A 23,607-nucleotide genomic window follows, 5' to 3' on the forward strand; every position below is an offset into this window, starting at 1 on the left:
CATCAACAGTGTAGGAGGGGTCCCCTTTCTCCAAATCTTTGCCAACACCTGTGGTTTCCTGACTTGTTAATTTTAGCCATTCTGACTGGTGTAAGGTGGTATCTCATTGTGGTTTTGATTTGTATTTCCCTGATGCCAAGTGATGTGGAGCACTTTTTCATGTGTCTGTTAGCCATCTGGATGTCTTCTTCGCAGAAATGTCTGTTCATGTCTTCTGCCCATTTCTTGATTGGATTATTTGTTCTTTGGGTGTTGAGTTTGATAAATTCTTTTTAGATTTTGGGTATTAGCCCTTTATCTGATATCTCATTTGCAAGTATCTTCTCCCATTCCTTCATTCATCTTTTGATGTTATTGACTGTTTCCTTTGCTGTACGAAAGTTTTTTTTATCTTGATGAAGTCCCAATAGTTCATTTTGGCCCTTGCTTCCCTTGCCTTTGGCAATGTTTCTAGGAAGAAGTTGCTGTGGCTGAGGTCAAAGAGGTTGCTGCCTGTGTTCTCCTCAAGGATTTTGATGGATTCCTGTCTCCCATTGAGGTCTTTCATCCATTTTGAGTCTATTTTTGTGTGTGGTATAAGGCTATGGTCCAGTTTCATTATTCTGCATGTGGCTGTCCAATTTCCCCATACCATTTTTTTAAAAGATTTTATTTATTTATTTGACAGACAAAGATCACAAATAGGAGAGAGACAGGCAGAGATGGGGCGGTGGGGGGGAAGCAGGCTCCCCGCTGAGTGGAGAGCCTGATACAGGGCTCGATCCCAGGACCCTGAGATCATGACCTGAGCTGAAGGCAGAGGCTTAACCCACTGAGCCACCCAGGTGCCCCTCCCCATACCATTTGTTGAAGAGACTGTCTTTTTTCCACTAGACATTCTTTCCTGCTTTGTCAAAGATTAGTTGACCATAGAGTTGAGGGTCCATTTCTGGGATCTTTATTCTGTTTCATTGATCTATGTGTCTGTTTTTGTGCCAGGATACTATAAATTTTCATAATTTTCTATAGGTAGAACACAAGTTCACCTTTGAAGGAAGACTAGACATTTATTCTGGGGAAAAAAACATTTTAATGGGATCTTTGATTCTAGAATGGTAAAGCAAAGAATCTGTTCTAAAATAGAGAGTTGAACAGCTCTATATAATCATGTAAAACTGTCCTCTTTGTGGGCGGGTGACATCTCTGCATATTATAGTTCTTTTCAGAAAAAACATAATTCTTTCTGGAGACTCAGATGGTTGGCATCCTAATCTTCAAGTCAACAATTCATGTTTAGGGGTTGTCTCATGTGGAAGAGCTGAGCGAGGGCCATCCTATGATATAGGTGTTGAAAGGGGACTGAAAAGAGAGAAGCCCCCTAAAAAGCCTTGTAGAGGAGCTGGGTCTATGAACTAGGAGGATAGTTATGAATAACAGGGATATTTAACAATTTTCCTCCTTCTATGTTAACTTTTTTCTTTTATGTCAAACTGTTAGTTTAGTCTTGCTGAATGCTGTAGCCCAGTCTTAGCTGAGTTGGGAAGGTTTAAGGGCTGGGCCTGTGTCCAGGGGGGTGCGGCCATGTGGGACAGGCTGCTACCAGATGGACAGGTGGGCCATGGAAAAGGAGGCTGCAGTTTGGAGCAAGGGCAGGAGCAGATGTGGCTTCTAGCAATGGGACATGTTTGTGGGCCATATGAGCATTCCCCAGAGATTCATAGAAATACTGGTGAGAAGAACACTGATAGGGAATAGGCATCTTGATGACAAGAGGAATTGGGTTTGAAACCTGAAATACCTAAGTAACTTATAAGGAGATATGAAGAAGTAGATAAATAAACATCTATTTGTTAAGTATTTGACTTAATCTACACTGGCATGTGTTTCGCTTTATAAGCAATGGATAGCTCTTAAAATCCAAGCCTGGAACACTGTTCGATGCCCTTCTGGCTGGTTTAAGTCTAGGGGCAAGGTTCTGGGATGGCAGTCCTGGCACTGGAAAGTTGGGAACGCATACTGCCATGAGGAAGTTATCTTAGAAGTCAGGCATAGGTTATAAGGGTCAGGGAAAATTTTCTGGTGGAGCTGATTCAAACTGAGTTATGATGGACAAAGCAGAAGAATCATATGGAAAGTGTTGGATGAAAATAAGGGAATATTTGACAGAGAGAACAGCACATAGCACAGGTTGAGAAATAAAAAGGGAAAAGATGGCAGTGTAAAACAGAAGATAGGAGAGATGGGCTGTAAAGAACAGGTGAAGATAAGACCATGTTGACAGGAAGCAAGAGTGACCAAAGAGAGTTTTATCTGTAAATGGGAGGAAGAGGACAGAGGGAGTCCAAGCTTGTGACTACTTTGTTTTCTCTTCTCTTCCCCCTCCCTGAAGCAAGAAGTTGGGAGAAGGGTAAGGAGTCCAGGAATTGTGTATGTATATGTATAGGGGGAGAGGTGGATGGAGGAAGAGAATGAAATATTTACTTCCCATGCATTTTTATCGATACCAAGATGAGGTAAGTGGAACACTGGTATGGCTCCCTTGGTTTGATTTCCAAAAACTGAGGAGGAGCTTTTCCTTCCATAATCATCTTATTTAAATCTCTACTTTCCCATTGAATAAAATAATTCACAATTCAGAATATTCACAAGGGTGATAGAATTAAAACAGATTTTATTGATCTACAACCAGTTATGATATGACCAGTAGATACTGGTACAATGTAATTGTACAGATACAATGTAGTCTGAAAATGCATTTTAAAACATTGAACAATCAACTCTACTGTGTGCCAAGCTCTGTGTGTAGACACATTTCATGCCATCAAAAACCTTATAGTTCACAAAAGCAAAATCTGTGATTTACAGGTAAGCTAATGTTATCAAAATGCCATGAGAATAGAGAGAGGGAAGACAATCATAGATTATGAATAAATATGTTTGAGTTAATATAGCTTCTTAAATTATTTCTATATCATATGCTTGGGGGCCTTCAATGGAAAATCCCAGGTAGAAGGACACTCTTTCTATGTTCCCACCATTTCTGAGTGGACCCGAATAAACAGGTATCACTGGTATTCTAATTTTGTTCTCTGTTCCGTACTCTACAGAGATCAGCTTGCCTTCAGCTTGACCAGTTAGACGACACAGGAGGTCTTTGACTTCTTTTTTTTTCCACGGGTCTCCGCTTGGCAAGAGGGAATTTACATTTTGTGCTTTATTTAAGTATTGCTCTATCTCAGCCTTGCAAACAAGACTGTGGAGCCCCTTCCTCTTTCCCAGATAAAACAGAGTGCTTGCCTGCTTGGACCTGCACATGCTCCTGTATTGCCTCTTGAAGGTTCTGTTTAAGGAAGAAACATACTTTTCCATGAGTTTGGAATCTTCATCTAGTTCTTGATTTTCTGGCCAGAACAGAAGGCAGGCCAAAAAATAAGGGTCTGGATATTGACTTGGTCCTAGGGATTGCAACACTTCTCGGAGCTGTTTTTTCAGTATACTAAGCGGTTGGATGAGCTTGGAGTGAGGTTTTAGGCAATTAAGAATAATGTTGGCTAAAATGAAATTTAGTTTCTCCATTTTCAGCTGCTTATTTGGGTTTTGCTGCAGTAGGGAAGAATATTTGTTCACTATACTTTCCATGTTGGTTGCAGCATCTCTGCGATTTGGATGAAGATATTCCAGGAGTCCAGAAAACCTATCTGCTCTCAAAGCTTCTAGATCTTTCCTGCAAGTCTCCTCTTGGTATAACTGATTCTCCTTGTTTTGTGGCAAACCCAAATCCAAACAGCAGAAAAGTTCCCTATATTTCCTGAAAGAATGAGTGATTTTCTTGTTTAAAGAGATTTCTCCTGTTTCTTTTAGGGTGTTCCTCATTTTCAAAAGAACAATATAATCTGCAAGAAAGTCAAAGCACCTTTTCAAATCTGATTGTAAATTTTCTAAGTAGGATGTGAACTTGCTAAGAGCCAAATAATATTCACATTTTGGATCTGTGGGATTCATCCCCTTTCCTGATAAAAAGTCTACCATATCTCTTTTAGATAATCCATTTTCTTTGAGGAAACAGGGTGTGAGCTGGAGAATCTGAATAGCGTAAAGACCAACTTCTATTTCACCGACGAAACCGGCCGTGTTGTATGTGTCATATTTTCTTTGTAATTTCTGTGGTGTCCAGGCCTCCATTTCACAGGCTTTCCTCTTGGCTTGTTCTTGGGAATTTTTAAAAGCTTTTGAGGCATTTTCAACGGCTTCCAGGAGGGATATTAGATCATTAACTGTAATATCCTTAGCGTTTTTCTTTTCATCCAACCACCACCTGATTTGACTTTTGTAGACTTGACCAAGGGTATCTAAGATATAGGAATCTTTAGGTGCTCCCTTTTTGGCCTGGTTTGCCCAATCCAGAGCCATGCTAAAATTCTTCTCTTTAATGTAGAAATATCTCGCTAAGGCCTGACAAATGAATGCATTTTGTGGGAATCGAACAGTCCCAGCCACCAAGACCTTTTCGATTTCTTCATTCTCTAAAGCTTCTATTAATGGGGCAAACAAAGTGTCTGTTTCATCCCCGTACTCCTTGCGTTGTCTTGTTAGCAGAAGAATTTGCACGTCGTGTTGAAATTTTTCTCTTCCTATTCCACTTTTATAGAATAAATCCTCCTTTAAGATCTTTAGTGCAATTTGACACGTATTCAAGTTATAGCTTTTTTTCAGTTCTTTCAGACAGGAGATGGCAATCAAAGGATGAATGATGCGCACACCTGTGTATCTCCCAAAATCTGCAACTTCTGTGTTTATTAGAAGTGTAGAATAAGCTCCCATCTTGTCCTCTAGGCTTTCAGGTTCCCAGGGGGTACTAGTGTGTCTGATTCCCAAAAATATTTCACACTGTGATACTGAGATTGTAGAATCAGTAACATAAGAGTTGAGTAGAGCCAGGAAAGAAATGAGTTGTCCTTCCTTGCTGTCCACATTCTGTCCTTTTAGGATATTCTGGACTACTTTTTCTATATACATTTTATTAAAACTTTTTTTCAAGATCATGAAGGAATAAAAGTTTTCACAGTTTTTGTGTTCCTTTTCAATTTCTTCCAGTTTGGCCTCAAAAGCTCTTTGTTCCTTAGGAGAAAGTTGGTAGGTTAGGGCAACACTGTCTGCTAATTTTGCAGTTTCATCAGGATTCTGGGATCTCATACAGTTTAAGATAATTACCAGTGTTTTTTCATATCTCAAACCCTTGTCTGCTAAAATGGAATCGATGGCATTCTGCAGGACATAAACGTTTTCCTGGTCTTCAAAATCATCCACAAGGAGGAGTACGGGAAAGTAATCTTCATGGCTGGTTGCCTTATAGGTAATCAATTTGGTCACTTGTTCTACAATTTCTCCAAAAGCAGTTGTTTTGTTTTTTAACACAGCACATCTAAAGTTTTTCTTTAGGTCCCAGAGAATATTCATGGCCAAGGTAGTACCTCCACAGCCTGGATGGTGATAAAGATTGATAAGTTTTGCAAATACTGGTTTAGGAGAGTCTGCCAAGCACTGTATCAGATCTTTAAGCTTATCATAACTATCCCTTTTGACAAAAGCTGAAGAATAGTTTTGAGAAGAAAAATAGAAGTTCCACCAGGATACTTTGCCACCTCGATAAAAGTGTTCTTCTTTTGATGTCTTAAATTCTTGGAATTTAGATTTATCTTTCTCTATGTCAGTGTCTTTACACTCATTTTCACAGAGGATTTCCAGTGCAGTCAAGACATCCTCTTCCTTTTTCTCTAAGATAATTGAAGAAAATCCATGGGAGGGCAAAAATCTTCTTGATGACTGAGTCACTGGTTTTAGTTTAAGGATAGTACTATTTATGATTTCTAAATTTAAAGTGGAAATACTGTGGTTCGTTAATTCTTCTGCTGTTGTCAGTCTTGTTTGTAGCAGATCTTTCCATCGTTGATAAATCTGTGAGTTTACACAGATACACAATATATTTTCCATTCCTTTGAGAGCTTGGTAGAAAGCCCAGAAAGTTTCAATGAGGGGATCTCCTGGGCTTTCCACTGGAGAGAATAATAGAAACACTACCAAGAATTTCCCCCTTGTCATTATATTTTCATCTGTGAGAAATAAAATCAGCTTTCTGACTTCAAAAGCTCTTTCTCTGTGCCATAAATGTGGTTCTAGAGGCTTATGGCTCTCATTTTTCAAGTCTGACCTGCCATTGCAGAAGATCCAGCTGGGCCGATCATAAAGATTCAAACTGGAAATTTTCTCCATTATGTTACTTGTCTTTTCTTCAAACTGATTTGGAAAGTGAAGATTTGCTACTCGGCCTTTTTTGTAAGCTTTGACCACACCCTTGCTCAGAGATTCAGGGTCAAACTCCAGCACAGCAAACAATTTCATTTCCTTTAGAAAATCTAAGTTCTTTGTTTCGTTTGGATGGCATTTATTTGTTACAAGAATGTACCAGCTATAGTATGAATTATCCAGTGAGTCTCGGTTGCCTATGAGAAGTTTAACCAGCTTTTGTCCTTCACTCTCCTTCTTATTTGCCTTCACCTCATATTCTTCTTCAGCCTCTTTTCTAGATGCTACCACTGACTTCAAATTTTGTAAAAATTCTTTGTAAACTCTTTCTCGTTGCTTGACATTGGCCAGGATATCCTTAGAGCTGGGACCGTCTCTCACAAACAGTGAAGGATCTTGGTTTGGTTTCCATGTTTCATTTTTACAATTTTGCATCCTAATTAAGAAATATTTTTCTTCACATACAGAATGTTTTGGAATAACATCTACTTCAATGACAAATCTGTCTGATGGTGTATTGTTCTGCAGTAGGACTTCCACAAACCTTGGCTCCCGAATGCACTTCTTGGCTTCATTGATCTCATTTTCTTCAAAGTATTGTCTGATCATTTTATTAAAGTGGTCAATGAAGGCATCCTTATCAGTGACTTTCACACCAACAATTTGTCCGTGCGGTGTGTCCTTGACTCCAAAATGGATAGTGCCATTGGTGCGTGAATTCATACAAGCTGATGCAAATCGAAAGACTTCATTGCTAAATTTCATCTTAATGTCCTTTTCTGTGGCTGCTTCTGTATTTGTGAGGGCTTTGAACTCATGTATTGGGTCTATGAGATTGAGTGGGCCAGTTTCAGGTTGTAGAATTCTATGTTCTATGTAACGTTGGCTGTTATGGAACTGATCAAAAGGATATGGCATACAAGTCAAGTGTTTAGTTTGTAGCTTATCCTCACTTCGGTCTTCAGTGGTCACTCCTTCACTTAAAGAATCTTCTTTCATAAGAATCGGTTCTTGTTCTTTGGTATCTCTGATCTCTCTGAGATCATGATCAGTATTGGATAACACTGATTTTTCCTCTTCCTTTTTCATCTTTTGTGGCTTTTTTGGGTGTTCTTTTTTGAAGAGTTTTGTATGACCTAATTGTCCAGAATCCTGATTGTTACTTTCAGAGGAACTGTTAGTCAATTTGTCATATCTACGTTTTATTAAAAGTGCTGGGCCCCATGGTAGCCCCATTTCTCTAAGGTCATTCTCAGTTAATTCCTGCAGGACTAATCCAGTTATTTCTTCAGTGAGCAGAATCTGCCCATATTTTTCATCAATCTTAAGGACTTCGGTTACCCATTGTTTCACATGCTCTTTGGTCCAGTTGTTTATAATTTCAGGTAGATTTACTTGTTCACTCATTTCAACTTGCAATTTTCTTCCTTGGGAAAAGTAATAGAATAAATATTTTAGTATTTTATTTTATCATGGAAATCACGTAGTGAATTATGTATGTAATTTTATATAAACAACATATACAAAACATTGTTTATATAAACAACATATACAAAACATATACAAAACATTTTATATAAACAACATATACAAAACACCCTTTCAAAAGGGTGACTTTTGAAACTACTTGATACTTATTTTTAATGTTTTATAGTCCCAATTAGTGCCCTTATTTCCAAGATGATTATAATTGTGAAGCAGTAGCTTCTAACTAGGGTGACAGGTGCCTTTATTCATATAGTAATTTTCCTATTTAGGCTTAACTTTGTGAAAGTTGGGTTTTTATAACAAACCCAGAATCTTAAGTAACATAGGCGTTGGTTCCCATAGCTGAATATTGCAAATGAACTTTAGAATATAAAACTGGATAAGTGGGAGGTGCCTGGCTAGCTCAGTCAGTAGAGTGTGTAACTCTTGATCTCAGAGTTTTGAGTTTGAGTGCCAGATTAAGTGTAGAGATTAATTAAATAAAGACAATTTTTAAAAAACTGGATAAGTAGAGGTGGGTTGGGGAACAGGAATCTCCTTTCTTGACTAGGAAGATGACCATCTTTATTACGCAGTGATGAAGCAACCAGTTAACTCATCACCCACTCTCTTTTGGAACTCAAGCTGTTAGGCCGCCAAGGTGGAAAGAGATGAGGCAGAAAAATGTCAACGTAATCAATTTGGTTGGCTAGTTCTTGTGGCTCTCAGAGGTACCAAAAGAATTAGCTGTAGTTCAAACTGGTCTGGCCTGACTGAAATTAGATAAGGAAAACAGTATGAATTTTTAACTTTGTTAAAACAAATTCGGCCTATGTAACAACATTTTTTTAGATATGCTTGTTGAGGCAAGTGAAACAAAAGCAAAAATAAACTACTGGGACTCCATCAAGTTAAAAAGCTTCAGGGGGTGCCTGGGTGGCTCAGTGGGTTAAACTTCTGCCTTTGGCTTAGGTCATGATCCCAGGGTCCTGGGATCGAGCCCTACATCGGGCTCTCTGCTCAGAGGGGAGCCTGCTTCCCCCTGTCTCTCTGCCTGCCTCTCTGCCTACTTGTGATTTCTCTCTCTGTCAAATAAATAAATAAAATCCTTTAAAAAATAACAATAAAATAAAAAGCTTCTGCACAGTAAAAGAAACAATCAACAAAATTAAAAGATAATCTATTGAATGGGAGAAGATATTTGCAAATGACATATCTGATAAAGGGTTTATATACAAAATATATAAAGAACTCATGCAACTCATTACCAAAAACAAAACAAAACAAATAATCTGATTAAAAATGGGCAGAAGACATGAATAGACATTTCTCCAAAGTACACATACAGATGGCCAACAGACACATGAAAAGATGCTCATCATCATCAGGGAAATGCAAATCAAAACTCTAATGAGAAAGAAGAGGAAGATGGCAGCAGAGTAGGAGCACCCTAGTTTTGTCACATCCCATGTACACACCTGGATAATTATCAAATCATCCTAAATAATGTAGGAATCAACCAAAAACAGCAGAGTACGCATTTTTCAAGTTCACACATAACTTTCTCCGGAAGAGATCACATATTAGGTCACAAAACAGGCTTCAACAAATACAAAAAGATTGAAATCATCCCATGCAACTTTTCCGACCACAGCACTATGAAGCTAGAAGTCAATCACAAGAAAAAAGTTGGAAAGATCACAAATACATAGAGGTTAAACGAACAAACATATAGAGGTTAAACAAACATGGGAACAAATGAAAATGAAAACACAATAGTCTAAAACCTTTGAGATGCAGCAAAAGTGGTCCTAAGAGGGAAATATATGACAATACAGGCTTATTTCCAAAAGCAAGAAAAATATCAAAGAAACAACCTAACCTTATACCTAAGAAGTTAGAAAAAGAACAATAAACAAGGCTAAAGCCACCAGAAGGAAGGACATAATAAAGATTAGAGCGGAAATAAATGCTACAGAAACTAAAAACACAATAGAATAGATTAATGAAACCAGGAGCTGGTTCTTTGAAAAAATTAATAAATAAAACAAACCTCTAGCCAGACTTACCAAAAAGAAAATAAAAAGAACCCAAGCCATTCACCATGATCAAGTGAGATTTGTTCCTGCATTACAAGGTGGTTCAGTATTTGCAAATTAGTCAGCATGACACATCACCTTAGTAGAAGAATGGATACCTGGGGTACCTGTCTGGCTCAGTTGGTTAAGTGTCTTTTTCTTGATTTTGGCTCAGGTCATGATCTCAGGGTTGTGGGATCCAGTGCTGCATAAGGCTCTGAGTTGGGCATGGAGCCTGCTTAAGATTCTCTCTCTCTCCCTGTGCCCCTCCACCTTTCCCGCCTCCCCAACAAAAGAAAGGAATGGATAAGAACCATATGATCATTTCAATGGCTGCAAAAAAAAAAAAAAAAAAAAAAAAAAGCACTTGAAAAAGTACAACATCTATTCATGATTAAAAAAAACAAAAAACCTCTCAACAAAGTAGGTTTTGAGGGAACATACCTCAACATAATAAAGGCCATATATGAAAAACCCACAACTAATATCATCCTCAATGGGAAAACTGAAAGTTTTCCTCCATGGTCAGGACCAAGACAGGGAAGTCCACTCTCACCACTGTTATTTAACATAGTACTGGAAGTCCTACCCACAGCAATCAAACACAAAGAAGTAAAAGGGACTCAAATCAGTAAGAAAAAAGTAAGACTTTCACTATTTGCAGATGACATGATACTCTATACAGAAAACCTGAGGGCACCTGGGTAGCTCAGTGGGTTAAGCCTCTGCCTTCAGCTCAGGTCATGATCTCAGGTTCCTGGGATCAAGCCCTGCATCGAGCTCTTTGCTCAGCCTGCTCCCCCCTCTCTGTCTGCCAGCCTCTCTGCCAAATTGTGATCTCTCTCTCTCTGTCAAATAAATAAATAAATAAATAAAATCTTAAAAAAAAAAAAAAAAGAAAACTGAAGGACTCCACAAAAACAAAAACAAAAACTGCTAGAACTGATAAAGTCAGTAGAGTTGCAGGATACAAAATTAAACAGAAACCTGTTACATTTCAATATAGCAATAATGGAGCAGCAGAAAGAGAAATTAAGTAATCAATCCCATTTACACCAAAAACAATAAGATACCTAGGAATAAACCTAACCAAAGAGGTGAAAACCTTTTACTCTGAAAAGTATAAAATACTGATGAAAGAAATTGAAGGTGATACAAAGAAATGGAAAGACATTCCACACTCATGGATTGGAAAAACAAAGATTATTAAAATGTCTATAATACTGAAAGAAATTTACACATTTAATGCAATCCCTAAATATCCCTACCAATAGCATTTTTCACAGAACTAGAAAGAATAATCCTAAAATTTGTAACCACAAAAGATCTTAAACAGTCAAAGCAATCTTGAAAAGAAAAGCAAAGCCTGAGGCACCATAATTCTGGACTTCAAGTTATATTACAAAGCTACAGTGATCAAAAAAGTAATGGCAATGGCACAAAAATAAACACATAGATAGTGGAACAGAATGGAAAACCCAGAAATGAACCCACAACTACATGGTCAATTAATCTTCAAAAAAGCAGAAAGAATATCCAGTGGAAAAAAGTCTCTTAAACAAATGGTGTTGGGAAAACTGGACAGCCACATGCAAAGGAATGAAATTGGACCACTTTCTTACAGTGAACAAAAATAAATTCAAAATGCATTAAAAACCTAAATCTGAGACCTGAAACCACAAAATCCTGGAGGAGAACACAGGCAGTAACCTCTTTGACATTGGTTGTAGCAACTTCTTTCTAGATATGTCTTGAGAGGCAAAGGGAAAAAAGCAAAATAAACTATTGGGACTTCATCTTCTACACAGTGAAGGGAACAATCAAAAGAACTAAAAGACAACCTACTGAATGGGAGAAGACTATCTGATGAAAGATTAGTATCCAAAACATATAAAGAACTTCGGGCTCAACACTGAAAAAATGAACAATCCATTTAAAAATGGGCAGAAGACATAAATAGACATTTCTCCAAAGAAGACATCCAGATGGCCAACAGACACATGAAAAGATGTTCAACATCACTGATCATCAGGAAATATGAATCAAAAATCACAATGAGATATCCCCTCACACCTGGCAGAGTGGTTAAAATCAACAACCCAAGAAATAGGTCAGGATGTGGAAAAAGGGGAACCCTCTTACAATGCTGGTGGGAATGCAAACTGGTACAGCTACTCTGGAAAATAGTATAGAGGTTCCTCAAAAAATTAAAAATTAGAACTCTATATGATTCAGTAATTCCACTACTGGGTATTTACGCAAAGAATATGAAAACACTAATTTGTAGAGATACATGCAGCTCTATGTTTATTGCAACATTATTTATAATAGCCAAATTATGGAAGCAAACCCAAGTGTCCATAGATAGTTAAATGGATAAAGAAGATGTTGTATATACACACAATGGAATATTACTCAGTCATAAAAAAAGAATGAGCTCTTGCCATTTGCAACAACACAGATAAATCTAGAGGGTATAATATATAATGATAAGTGAGAGAAATCAAAGAAAAACAAATACAATGTGGAATTTAAGAAACAAAAGAAAAGGACAAGGAAAAAAGAGACAAACCAAAAAAATAGACTCTTAACTACAGAGAACAAACTGGTGGTTACCAGAGGGGAGGTGGGTGGGGAGATGTGTGAAGCAGGTGACAGGGATTAAGAGTACACTTATCATGATGAGCACCGAGTAATGCACAGAATTGCTGAATTACTATATTGAACACCTGAAACTAAGATAACATTGTATGTTAACTACACTGGAATTAAAATTATATTGCAATCTAAAATGAAAAACAAACAAACAATTTCAGCCTAAATTATTGATATGAGACTAAATGGAGCTCCCACAGTTATGTACTTTGCTGAATTTCCAGAACTGAATATACTGGAACACCCTCGAGCAGGGATTCTCAACTCAGGCTGAGCATTAGAATCACCTGGGACTCCACAGTCTGATAATTTAGTTGGTTGAGGGAGTGGGTGTAGAGTTCAAGCCTTTAGTACTTTTTTTTTTTTTAAAGATTTTATTTATTTATTTGACAGACAGAGATCACAAGTAGGCAGAGAGGCAGGCAGAGAGAGAGAGAGAGGAGGAAGCAGGCTCCCTGCTGAGCAGAGAGCCCGATGTGGGACTCGATCCCAGGACCCTGGAATCATGACCTGAGCTGAAGGCAGAGGCTTTAACCCACTGAGCCACCCAGGAGCCCCCAAGCCTTAGTACTTTTCAAAATCTGTCAGTGTCATTCTCTTGTGCAGATGAGGTTGAGAGCAGTTCTCAAAATACAGCCCCCAGATCAGCAGCATTAGCACCACTTGGAAGCACGGTAAAAGCGTAAATTCTCAGGACCCACCCCCAACCTCGTGAATCAGAACTAAAAACGGATCAATAGAATGGTTTAAATAAGGGGAAACAGGAAGGTGAAAATATTATAAGGATAAATAGATTAAAAGCATTAAGTATTAAACAGAACAGAAGTATTAAACTATAAAGAGAAAATACAAACATTTGAAAAGATCTGTAATTTTTTAAATGAGATTTTAAGATCCGAGTTCAAAAAAAAAGATCGTTTTAAATGAAAGATATGAAGATCCTAGGTTTTTATAAAACAAGTCACAAAGTCTAGCCAAACTGTAAATTTGACCTTTCTATGTTTGGGGTTTCTTGCAGAAACTTTTCCAGAGGGTCTTTTTTTTTTTTTTTTAAATATTTTATTTATTTGACAGAGAGAGAGAGATCACAAGTAGGCAGAGAGGCAGGCAGAGAGAGAGAGAGGGAAGCAGGCTCCCTGCTGAGCAGAGAGCCAGATGCGGGGCTTGATCCCAGAACCCTGAGATCGTGACCTGAGCCGAAGGCAGAGGCTTTAACCCACTGAGCCACCCAGGCACCCCCCAGAGGGTCTTTCTTCTTGAGGTCGTATCTGAAGGGTGAGCTAAACTTAAGCTCCAGCCTATAGCCTTGTGACCAGCCAGAGAAGAAACTCATGCCGGTCGTTTATGGTATGAATACCATAAGCACTTTAGAATGATTTACCTGTCTATAGGCAGCTACCGCTGGGCACAGCAGCTTCTGCTTGCTTGCATAAAACTTTTCCTAGTGCCTTAGTATCCTGAATCCTCTTAGTCACTATGGCTTCATTCTGCAGGACACACCTAGCCCTGAGCCAATTAGCAGAACTATAAGCAACTGGCCAATGAATGTTATAAACATATTTTGGATTATCAATTCCATTCACTTACTCACTAGTGTATAGATGGAAGAGGTCTTAGAAATATCGCAACCAGAGATAAATATCATTTGTTTATTCCCTCGACCAATATTTATTGACCAATATTTATTGCTTAAGAAACTGGTGGTGACCCAAAGAGATGTGAAGTTCTTTCATAGGACTGATAGTCCAGTGGAGAAAATTTTAAAAAGGAAGAACCATACACACATATATTCAAGACGGCGTATCATGACAATCCGTGGTAGTGCTTTGTGTGAAACGCAATAAGGGGCAAAGGACTGTGGGATCTGTGAGGAGGAGAGGAGTGCCACCAGGAGCAAAGTGGGGACACTGGGCAGGTGAAGTGAAAGTAGAGCTTCTGGAGTAGGGTAGGAGGAAGGTGGAGGGAGCAAGTCTAGGGGACAGAGTGAAGGGGAAAAGGAATAGTCTACCTGGTGGGATTTCCAAAGCCCTATCCAGTGGGTCCAAGGAGGTGGGTGTGGTGGTGCTCTGCAGTGGGCTGTCCCTGCCTCTGCCCCCATAGCCAGGTGCTGGTCCTGCCAAAGAGAATTCCTGGGCAGAGGGAATTACTGACTAGGAGATGACTCCTCGAATGCAGGAGCCTGGAGACTCATCCCTGATCTTTCCTGTCTCCTCTGCAGAGTCCCTAAGTGTCATCTCAGATAAGACTGAAGGGAGAGATTCTGCCTTACCTCTTTACAAGCACTATATGGAGCCAATAGGATAAGCAGTTATTAATAAGCATATTCCTAATGAAAGATTTTTTGAAGTCACTTCGGAGAAAAGGCTAAATAAAAAATGACTACTGTATTATTTTTAAATTTATTCTTAAAATGTTTCATACCTTAAAAATTTGCTGAGTACTTGCTTTTTATATATTTTAATATATTTTGACCCTTTTCTGTAAGCAGCTGAGGGGAAGAGGCACTCATACCCTCAGACACTATTCTCATCACAATTTTTGGTGGGTCCCTAGACATCCAGATGTTCCTTTAATACACTGGACTTTCTCCATCTTGACTGCCTCTCATCCAATGACCTTGACCTCCCTGCATTCCACTGTTATGGTCACACCATTGACCTTATCACAAACTGCTATGAGTTGAATTGTGACTCTTCCCTCCCCCGCAACAAACTTCTGTGTTTGTGATAGGTGAAATAGGGTCACTTATGTCAAGGGGATTAAGATGGAGCTAGGAGGCCATTAAGGAGATGGCCTTATGCTTGTCCTCACTGGTAGAACCATAGAAAATATTCTAAAGGCTCAATCCTAACACTTGAATTTGCTACTTGCTAGCAAGAGGTTTTGCTTAGTGATAGCCTTAGCAATCAATTATATTCAGTCAAGAATGGTTTTCTGCCACCAACACGAATCAAAAATTCTTTTTGTAAGCAATGTGTATAGGCATTCCGTTTATGCCTGAAAAACCTCTGACTTTCACTTAGTGGGACACCATTTGGGTGGCTACCCCAAATCTGTGTACCCCAAATTGCAACTCACTGATGTCAAATAAACTCTCTTGCTTAATGATCGCCTCCTGCCAAGTTTAGGTTGTTATGACAAAGTCCTAGCCCTAGTACCTTGGTATGTGACCTTTTTGGACATAGGGTAGTTGCAGATGTTAACATGAAGCCGTTAGAGTGGGCCCTAATTCAAATTGACTGGTATCTTTATAGGAAGGAGGAATTTAGCCACAGAGGCACACACACACAGTGAGAATGCCACATGCAGAAGAAGGCAGAAATTGGGGTGAGCTCTAAGCCAAGGAATGCCAGAGGTTGCCAGCAAACCATCAGAAACTAAAGGAGAGGCAGGGAATTCATTCTCTTTCATAGCCCACAGAAGGAACCAACCCTACTAACATCTTGATCTTGAAGACTTCCAGCCTCCAGAGCTGTGAGACAATACATTTCTGTGGTTTAAGCCACACAGTTTCCTGTGGTACTTGGTTACAGCAGCCCATTCAAACAAATAGAATCACCAATGGCTACAAGCCTTCCAGCATCTCAGATTCAAATATCTCCCTCTCACCAGGATCTGCCGCTCCTTTGACTCACTACCTTTATTTATTTTATTTTATTTTTTATTTTGTTTATTTATTTGAGAGAGATTTTATTTATTTATTTGAGAGAGAGAGATATAGAGGGAGCAAGGAGGAGCAGAGGGAGAGGGAGAGAGAGAATCTCAAGCAGATTCCCTGTCTAGTGGGGAGCCCCACATGGGTCTGGATTTCATGACCCTGAGATGATGACCTGAACCAAAATCAAGAATTGGATGCTTAACTGACCAAGCCATCTAGGCGCCCATAGACTCACTACCTTTAGTACTCAATGTCTAATATTTCTTTAACACCAAGACTTGTAACTCACCAATTCTAGATTCTATTACTTTCTCATTCCTGCCCCCCATCCTTGCATCTCTTCCTGTGTCTCCCTGGTAACTAGCTTGATTTTTTTTTTTTCCATTCATTATAATCACGTGCTTTCTCCTCCCTCCACTTGTACTCTGCCAATGTCAGGACCATGGCTGGACGATGACCCTCTATATCCAGGTTTCACTTTAAAGTCATGACCACTGTCCTCCAGTGGACTGTTAATGCTCCGAGCTACCATACTGTTTCCTTGCTGTATTCACTCTCTCATTGTCCGAAATGGCTATTTCACACATTCTTCTCTCTCATCAAATCTCCAATACCTCCTCAGCGTTTTCATTTTCCCTGGTAACCCTACTTCCTATTGCAACTGGGAAGTTAAACCTTAAAACCACATCTACCACTGTCCTGCTTCGTGACTTTTCTTCTGTTACTAGGTCCATACATTCTATTTTAGTTTCTGTTCTCTGAATGGACTGTCCATACCTCTTGCTATGGAGAGGAGATCCACACATCTCCAGGCATCTCCTCTGGAGATGCTCTCATCACTCTTCACAGACTTGCTCTGTCGAGATCTGGGGCAATCCAGGTCTATGGCAATATCTTTTCTCTTACCTTGTCCCCTGGCCACACCAAATATTATAAGGAAAAGCTATAGATTTTCTCTTCTGATTTATTTTATTTTTTTAAGATTTTATTTATTTATTTGAGAGAGAGAGAATGAGAGAGAGAAAGCACATGAGAGGAGAGAGGTCAGCAGGAGAAGCAGACTCCCTGCTGAGCAGGGAGCCCAATGTGGGACTTGATCCCAGGACTCTAGGATCATGACCTGAGCTGAAGGCAGTTGCTTAACCAACTGAGCCACCCAGGCACCCTCTCTTCTGATTTAGCTAGTGATTACAGCAATTCCACTAGATTCCAGCACTCTCCAAGAAGCAACACATGAAGGGTTTCCTGCTTGTCAGATACTAGATGCTCAGAGATGTGTGTGTGTGTGTGTGTGTGTGTGTGTGTGTGTGTGTGGTGTGTGTGTGTGGTGTGTGTGTGTGACATGCGGATGGTGGGAGGGCTTGTCTTTATGCTACCTCCAGGGAGATGGCATCCCCCTCATTTTCTCCTTTATTGTTTGACTTCTGTTAGGAACCACAGGGAGATGGGAGCACTCTTCTTAAATTGGAATGGCATTTGTCCTCCCCCAATCTATCTTTTTATCTCTGTCCCACAGGTTCTCCCATTGTTCAAAGATGAAGACCCTTTATAACATCAAAACATTTCTCAGCAGCTCACTGCTATGATGGGAGCTGAGAAGCTACATAATTATTTGAAGTTACTATATATTTGGTAGCACTTTCACATGAATTTTTCATCTAAGTCTACGATCCATATTTGGCTAGAGCTATATACTTAATTCAAGGTGACTATGATTTGGGCAAAACATTTTTAATAATGCTTTGGTATAACTCTGTGGCCTAATCAGTATCTTCAAACTTGTTTGGGGTGATGATTTGTTAATATTTATATAAAAATTTAATGTATTTCACTGTTCTGAGGCTTACAAAAGCCTTTCATGAACATTCTTTGATTTGATTTATATCCTGGAGTGTTGGCATATTTTTTAAACATGAGGGACATTTATGTTGGCAAGAAGATACATAGTGTAAATAAAGGGGAAGGGGTCAGGAAAACAATATCATGATCAAATGTGCCTCTTCTCAGCCAACCTGTCTCCTTAGCCAACTGTGTAAGACCATGGGACAAGAAGCAGTGTTGTCTTGGTTAGGTCTTTCTAGCCTCCAGTGTGTTCCAACTCTAGAAACACTCGGCACCACAGTTGCTGGAAGGTTTTTTTTTGTTTGTTTGTTTTTTGTTTTGTTTGTTTTTTTGTTTTTTTAAGATGTATGTATTCATTTGAGAGGGGAGGGAGGGGCAGAGGGAGAGAATGAGAGAAACAGACTCCTTCCTGAGCACAGAGCATGACTCTACCCCATGACCCCAGAGATCACGACTTGGGCTGAAATCAAGAGTTGAACGCCCAGCTGACTGAGCCACCCATTTTTTTTTTTTTAATTTATTTATTTGACAGACAGAGCCACCCATTTTTAAAGAATTCTACAGTCAGGGGGCACCTGGGTGGCTCAGTGAGTTAAAGAATTCTACAGTCAGTGCAAGTAACAACTAGTGATAGATAAATGTGAAAACAGAAGATTTCTCATTCCTTTTAGAATCGTTTCATTAGAAGTAGCTCATGTGCACTTGAAAATACATTCACTTTCGAAGTTCTGTTTTAGTTTTTAGAATTCATTTTTAAAGAAGGTTTTAGAGCTTTTGAAGCAGGTATCTATAATTAGAAACTTACCAGGGGTTTTCTGAGAACGTCCTTTTTATATCAGCAACTGGAAATTGGTCTTTATGAGGTTCTTTGATGTCAAGCTATTAGAATAGTTGCCTTTTCTTGAAAATTTGCAAGATTCATGTCCTGGAAAGCAGCTATGTATGGAGTAAAGATGCAGGCAGAACCAATCTGGTCCTTTTCCAGTTTTGCCTTTTGTTAAGAACCTGTTACATAAAAAGAAAAAAATGATATCACAGAAAATTAAAATGCAATTGATCGGACTGTTGCTTAGGAAGTGTTTATGAGACAGATTCTCCCCTTAACTTTTTTTTTAAAAAGATTTTATTTATTTATTTGACACAGAGAGAGAAAGATCACAAGTAAGCAGAGAGGCAGGCAGAGAGAGAGGGGGAAGCAGGCTCCCCGCTGAGCAGAGAGCCTGATGTGGGGCTTGATCCCAGGACCCTGATATCATGACCTAAGCTGAAGGCAGAGGCTTAACCCACTGAGCCACCCAGGTGTCCCTCCCCTTAACTTTTTATTGTGAAAAATTTCAAACATATAGAATAATGACGAAAAGAACATCCTCCACCAAGATGGCATCCCTTCCTATATTTAAATACTTTTAATAAATTAAATAAACATCCAAAAATACGTTGCAGGCATTCTCTCTCCTCCCACATTCCACATTCATTGTGGAGCAAATCCTGTAGTTGGGTGGTCTCTTTAAAACGCGTCTGACTACCAACCACCACCTCCAGCACTACCAGCCGGTCCAAGCCCCCTCCCCTCTCCTGGATGGCAAGAGTGGCTCCCTCACTTGTTTCCCTCTTGCTGTTATTGATCCTGCAGGGGACTTAGGCAAAAGAGCAGCCAGAGTGGGCCTGTACAAATGGAAAGAACATGCCAATAGTCTGTTCAATCCCTCCAGTGGCTTTCCATTTGACTCAGAGTGAAAGCCCCGCTCCTTACTATGAACTGTCAGGCCTCGCATGACCTGGCACCTGGCTACCCCTCTGATACCACATCTTACTTTCGTTTTCCTTTCGAAAGGTGGTCCAGCCCCCTTCTTGTTCCTTTCTGGCTGAACCTGTTACTGCTTCTGGCCTTCTGCTCCTTTTGTCTCCCTGGGAGGTCCCTGGTTACTTGTGGGGCTCCTTCCCTCCCTTCCCTCGGGCCTTTCGTCTCTATCTTCTCACTTCTTACGCTTGGCCAGCCTGCAGGCCACTTTATTCCATCTCCAGTATTTCTGATAGCTCCTCTGGTTTCTTTCTTTCTCTTTTTCCCTCCCTTTATATATACATACTTAAGATTGATTACAATAAAGTAGTCCACATATTCTTACCCGTTTATCTTGTTTCTTTTTCTGTCCCCACCCATTATTCTGTATACCACAAGAGGACAAGGATTTTGTACATTTGTTCATTTTGTTCACTAGTTTACAGTGCCTAGCACAGAGTAGCTACTTAACAAACATTTGTTGAATGAATAACACTTTCTCAGGGTAGTTTAAAATAAGGAACTTTTGAAAACTCTGGAGTTAGCCATGTCTGTGCATCAAAGACCAAAGGACTTTGCTCCTTTCACTAGGGCAACTATTTCACTTGGCTTGAATCCCAGACAGAAATCCAAGAATATTTGTTTACTGTGTTGCTCATTAGGCCAGAGCTAACTCTAGCTTCAATCACCTGGTCACAAAGAAGGGAAAGGAAATTTTGTCAAAAGGAAAGAACACTTAATAAGTGTGTGTCTCCTGCAGACCTTCACAACATCCTGTATCATTTCTGCTGTGTCACTCACAGTTCCCAAATAAGGTCATTTTTCCTACTGGGCTAGGCCTCTCTTGTGGGTCCTCCGTGTCGGATGGAGCCTCAGTACCTCTGCCGTTCTCATTTGCTGCCAGTGCTCTGGAGAGCTGGTCTCTTGGGGAGGGTCCTACCCCCTTCCACAGACATGCTCTGTTCAGATCTGCTGCAATACCTTCTCTTAGCCAGAGTCTACTTTCAGTACTTTAACCACCTCCCCTCTCTGTGGATATCCTAAAGACTGAGAGGACAGAGTCCACATTCTCTCTTTCCTTTTAGACAGTGATTATTTCCAATAAGCCCCAACATTCTACAGTTTTTGTTTTTGTTTTAATTTTTAGTAAGCTCTACACCCAATGTAGGGCTCAAAGTCACAACCCAGAGATCAAGAGTTGCATGCTCTTCCAACTGAACCAGTCAGGTGCCCCTTTTAAATTTTTTAAAAAGTTTATTTTATTTAATTAATTAATTAATTTATTTATTTTTTAAGGCCTAACATGCTAGAAATGAAGCAGCACATCAGGAATTTCCCTCTGCAGTGCATCCCTTTTTCTTACAGCTTTCAGGCCTCTATACATGGCCAGTGACTCACTGTGTGCTGTTTTTGGTGTTGAAAGGGGGAATTTCATGCCATCTAATAGATGGCAGCTTTCTCTCACTTCTTTTTGTTCAGATTCTGCCAACGGATACCAGGGAAATAGAAACATTCTTCTCAGACAAGCTCACAGACATTTATTCCCCAAATGTGGAGCCTTCTTTTGTTAAATGGAAAAATCAGCAATACCTTGTCTTAATATGATATACTAAACTCTAATACTATCCTTGGACCCAGTATAATGTCAAAAGTTTCTCAACCTCCCTCTTTGGCTTACAACATATAACATATGTTATATGTCGCACATATAACAATTTGAACCTTATATTCAATAATACTTTTTAAATAGTTCATACTCTATCAGTTATAAGAGCACCTGCATGCATATGGTCAGAGCTAAGTAAAGATCAAAATGACTGGTGTAGACAACTTTTGAGGTTGATTTGACATAACTCGGGCCCTCGTCTTCCTGTTTGAAACAATTACAAACACAGATTCTATCAGTAATAACATTAACTATTGGTAAGGGAGCTAAAGAATGCCATTCTCTAACAATTACTCCAGTTTTCTCTCTTTAGTATTGAACAAGAAGCACCAAATCATCAGAACACTTAGGCTCAAGCACTGGTGCCCACCCAGCCTCATGTCAGGAGGGTCCTCGGGGCCCCCCAGGTATCAATTCCCTGAGTTCTGTTCTATAGGACTCTTGGAGCTGACCCCTGGGGAACGATGCTGTAGAATCCTGATTCTAGTCTGGGAGGGCTACACACACCCCCTCTGTAGGTCTGACGAAGTGAAACCACACACAAACATGTTAAGTTTCATTTCCTCAAGTTAAGTTTCCATTTCAGTTCTTAACCAGATTGCTGTAAAAAAAAAATGAATGTGAAGGAAATTCTTACACAGCAAAATAACACTTTGGAGAGTCTTATCTTTGACTAAAGGTAAAACTTCTAATAACATCTTAAGTTATGGAAGACAGAATTTTGTATAATTGCACATGACCACAGTTCCTTTACAACCTTTAATGTTTATATTCCTGATTTTTCTCTGTTGTCTTTCCCACTAATCTATACAACCCAGAAATGACTGCTCACCACTCTGAGTACAAGTAACGGTACATTTCTTTTTTTTTTTTTTTTAATTTTATTTATTTGACAGAGAGAGAGAGACATCACAAGTAGGCAGAGAGGCAGGCAGAGAGAGAGGGGGGAGGAAGCAGGCTTCCTGCAGAGCAGAGAGCCCGACATGGGGCTCGATCCTAGGACCCTGGGATCACGACCTGAGCTGAAGGCAGAGGCTTTAACCCACTGAGCCACCCAGGCGCCCCACGGTACATTTCTTTTTAGAGGAGCATTTACAGAGTTAGCCTCAGTTAAATAAGTCAGTATGTATTTAATCCACTGATATTTCTAAGTACTTTCAATATCTTTACAAACAATCATTTATCTAGGAACACATGTGTTCATATAAAAAGTACAGCTGGAGTTTAAAAAAAATAGCTGTCCCATTGGCAGAAAATATAAAGGTCTAACGATGCAGTAACTTACCAGGATTTTCCTGAAAACTTCCTTCTTTTTATGTCAGGAACTTGATTTAAACTTCGTTAAATCACAGCTGATTTAGCCTTCATTTTCTTAATCCTTTCCTGATGGCCAGGAGACAAAATGACAAGGTTCTTTTGAAAAACTAAGCAGTTAAGTTGTGGAGTTGTCTGGTCTCTGGATACTCTGACTCCTCCTTCGAGGGTGTGTAAGATATGCAGTAAAGAAACAGAATGAGGAAGTAGGAATGCAGGAAGTTTCGGTTTGGTTAAGAATGGATCTGGAAGGATGTATTTGGATCTGGAAGGATGTAAAATATCAAAAAGCTAACATCACTGAGAATTATCAAAATATTTGAAACATTGTTTAGAAACTGTTCATCAGACAGAATTTTAAGTCATAAAAGTTAAGAAATCCCAGTGGGAGAACACTTACAGAAAAAAAATAAATAAATACAGGGGAGAACAAAATCTCCGTGTAGACTAAGTGCCTGTTATGAGATGAATTTTCCTCCTCCAAAATTCGTACGTTGAAGTCCTCACAGAATGTGACTGTATTTGGAGATAGGGTCTTTAAAGAGACAGTTAAGTTAAAAGGAGGTCACTTGGGTGGGCTTTAACCTAACATGTCTGAGGTCTTTGTAAGAAGAGATTAGGACACAGACAAACACACAGAAACAGAAAAGACCACGTGAAAATACAGGAATAAGAGAGCCATCTATAAATCCCAAAGTTGTCACACCAGTTTATACTCCGCTAGTAAAGTGGATTAAAAATTCTCCTTATTCTACATCCTTGTTAACTTTTTTTAATGAGACTTTCTAATTTTTTGTCATTCAAGTCCATGTGAAATCATATCTTGTTGTGGTTTTAATTTTCATTTTCCTCATTACTGATGAGG

At 39.3% G+C, this 23,607-nt stretch overlaps 1 protein-coding gene across 2 annotated transcripts; it reads right to left on the minus strand.

Annotated features, from left to right (window-relative positions):
• Positions 1-2,633: 2,633 nt before the first annotated feature.
• LOC111147417 (sterile alpha motif domain containing 9 like) lies at positions 2,634-22,953 on the minus strand. 2 transcript variants are annotated; one of them, XM_022503423.1, is made up of 3 exons: positions 22,714-22,953; positions 18,788-18,987; positions 2,634-7,709 (listed from the first exon to the last, which is right to left on the minus strand). In XM_022503423.1, the coding sequence occupies exon 3, from the start codon at positions 7,687-7,689 to the stop codon at positions 2,935-2,937; it is 4,755 nt and encodes a 1,584-aa protein (XP_022359131.1). In that variant the 5' UTR covers positions 7,690-7,709; positions 18,788-18,987; positions 22,714-22,953; the 3' UTR covers positions 2,634-2,934. The 2 variants fall into 2 exon arrangements, with proteins under 2 accessions (XP_022359131.1, XP_022359132.1); XM_022503424.1 differs by lacking the exon at positions 18,788-18,987 and having other exon boundaries at positions 2,645-7,709; positions 22,714-22,917.
• Between the last annotated feature and the right edge of the window lie 654 nt (positions 22,954-23,607).

This window comes from Enhydra lutris, unplaced genomic scaffold (assembly GCF_002288905.1).
Source record: "Enhydra lutris kenyoni isolate GAN:26980312 unplaced genomic scaffold, ASM228890v2 scaffoldscaffold16, whole genome shotgun sequence".
Classification (NCBI taxonomy): domain Eukaryota; kingdom Metazoa; phylum Chordata; class Mammalia; order Carnivora; family Mustelidae; genus Enhydra; species Enhydra lutris.

What these genes read in the sequence shown, in the direction of transcription:
- LOC111147417 (XM_022503423.1), bottom strand. Translation starts at nt 7,689, where the DNA reads ATGAGTGAACAAGTAAATCTACCTGAAATTATAAACAACTGGACCAAA.